The 1,419-nt window shown below is 59.0% G+C and overlaps 1 protein-coding gene across 1 annotated transcript; it reads left to right on the forward strand.

The window, feature by feature from the left end:
• Positions 1–114: 114 nt before the first annotated feature.
• On the forward strand, positions 115–1,382 carry SDRG_03984 (hypothetical protein; the record flags this gene model as incomplete). Its single annotated transcript, XM_008609634.1, has 2 exons — positions 115–1,320; positions 1,368–1,382. The coding sequence occupies 2 exons, from the start codon at positions 115–117 to the stop codon at positions 1,380–1,382; spliced, it is 1,221 nt and encodes a 406-aa protein (XP_008607856.1).
• Between the last annotated feature and the right edge of the window lie 37 nt (positions 1,383–1,419).

Consider the following 1,419-nt stretch of genomic DNA (forward strand, 5'->3'; position numbering starts at 1 on the left):
GTGTATTTAGAGCCGATCCTGCGCAACGGCAACCAAGGAGATCTCGAGAAATGTTGGGGTGCGTCACTGACAATCGGTGTCTTTGACTATCTCGAGACCACACAGTACGGTCAGATGTGGCAGCAGTCACTCCGCCGCCCTCCGCTCTCGATTGCCGACGAAACCATCTACTGGCAAACGCACGGTCTCCGCTTCTACGAGACCCAGTGGCAAAACTACAAGTCGCTCGGCGTCATCGAAACGTACTCGGTGGCCAACGCGCTGGGCTTTGCGTATCCTCTCACAATCAAGTCGTCCAACGGGTCGCTGCACACGACGCAGCAGACGTCGTTCAAGATGCAATGGCCGCTCGCGAGTCTGCTCTGGGCAATCACAGGCAACAGCAGTGGTCTTTCTGGGAGCAGTCTAGTGCGTCAGAGCCCTCGATTTGCGTTTGCCAATCGAACGATCGCGTCGGTCTTGGCCAGAAACGGGTCCCTGACTTACCCACTGGACATCGCCTTTGACATCGTCGAGCGTACGCTTGGCCCCTTCGGTACTATCTCGATGCGCCGCGTGGCGTATCCGGACGTGCTCGTCAACTGGAGTCGGTCGCTCACAGCCCGTTTCAGCGCCGATATGGTGCTCGCAAGCGCTGCCGCCATAGCGGCATACGAAGCGTTCCCAGGCGACGTCACGCTGCCTGTCTGGCCCAGCGCATGGGCGTACGAGACGTTTGTCGGCGGCGACTTCATGTGCCCGACGCAGTCCAATATGACGTCCATGTGCATGCTCTATTCGATGCAAGGCGCGTGCTCGGTCAACATGCAAGACGTCGTGAGCATCGACCTCAGTGCAAGCAGTCTCGCGCTCTTGGCGGTCGGTCCCGACGTGAACATCACGCGCACGTGCGACGGTGCTGCCCAGCAAGAGACCGCGACGTGCCTCATGCTTCTCGGTGCCACGACTGCCTTTTTGAACGAGCGGTATACACAGCAGCAACGCATCGAAATGGCGACAGCGTCGACGGCCGTGTCGACCTACTTTGCAAAGGAGCTACCACTCGTGCTGCTTCAGTTCCTTCGCCAACCCAACCAAACGGTTCTCCTCGCGCAGTCGTTGCTCTTGGACCCGAACGACGTTGGGTTTCATGTGTTTGGGTATCTCTACCTCCTCGAGTGGCTCAACGGCGTGCGGGAAGTCGTTGCTTTTGACGGCGTACTTGGCAATATCACAGCGCTCTCGGGGCGCAATGCTGTGCACAAGGGACCCGTCAATCCGCTCGAAGTTCCAGTCAACGTTGCCTACTACGCCCGCTGCGTGCTCCTCTACGTCTCGGGCGTTCTCTTTATCGTCACGGCGACGGCGTCGGGCTACATTGCGGTGAGCCGCGGCCACATTGAAGGCAAGAATATGCTCGCAGTCAACCGTGTCACGGGC

The sequence above is a fragment of the Saprolegnia diclina genome (genome assembly GCF_000281045.1).
Source record: "Saprolegnia diclina VS20 unplaced genomic scaffold supercont1.9, whole genome shotgun sequence".
NCBI lineage: Eukaryota > Oomycota > Saprolegniomycetes > Saprolegniales > Saprolegniaceae > Saprolegnia > Saprolegnia diclina.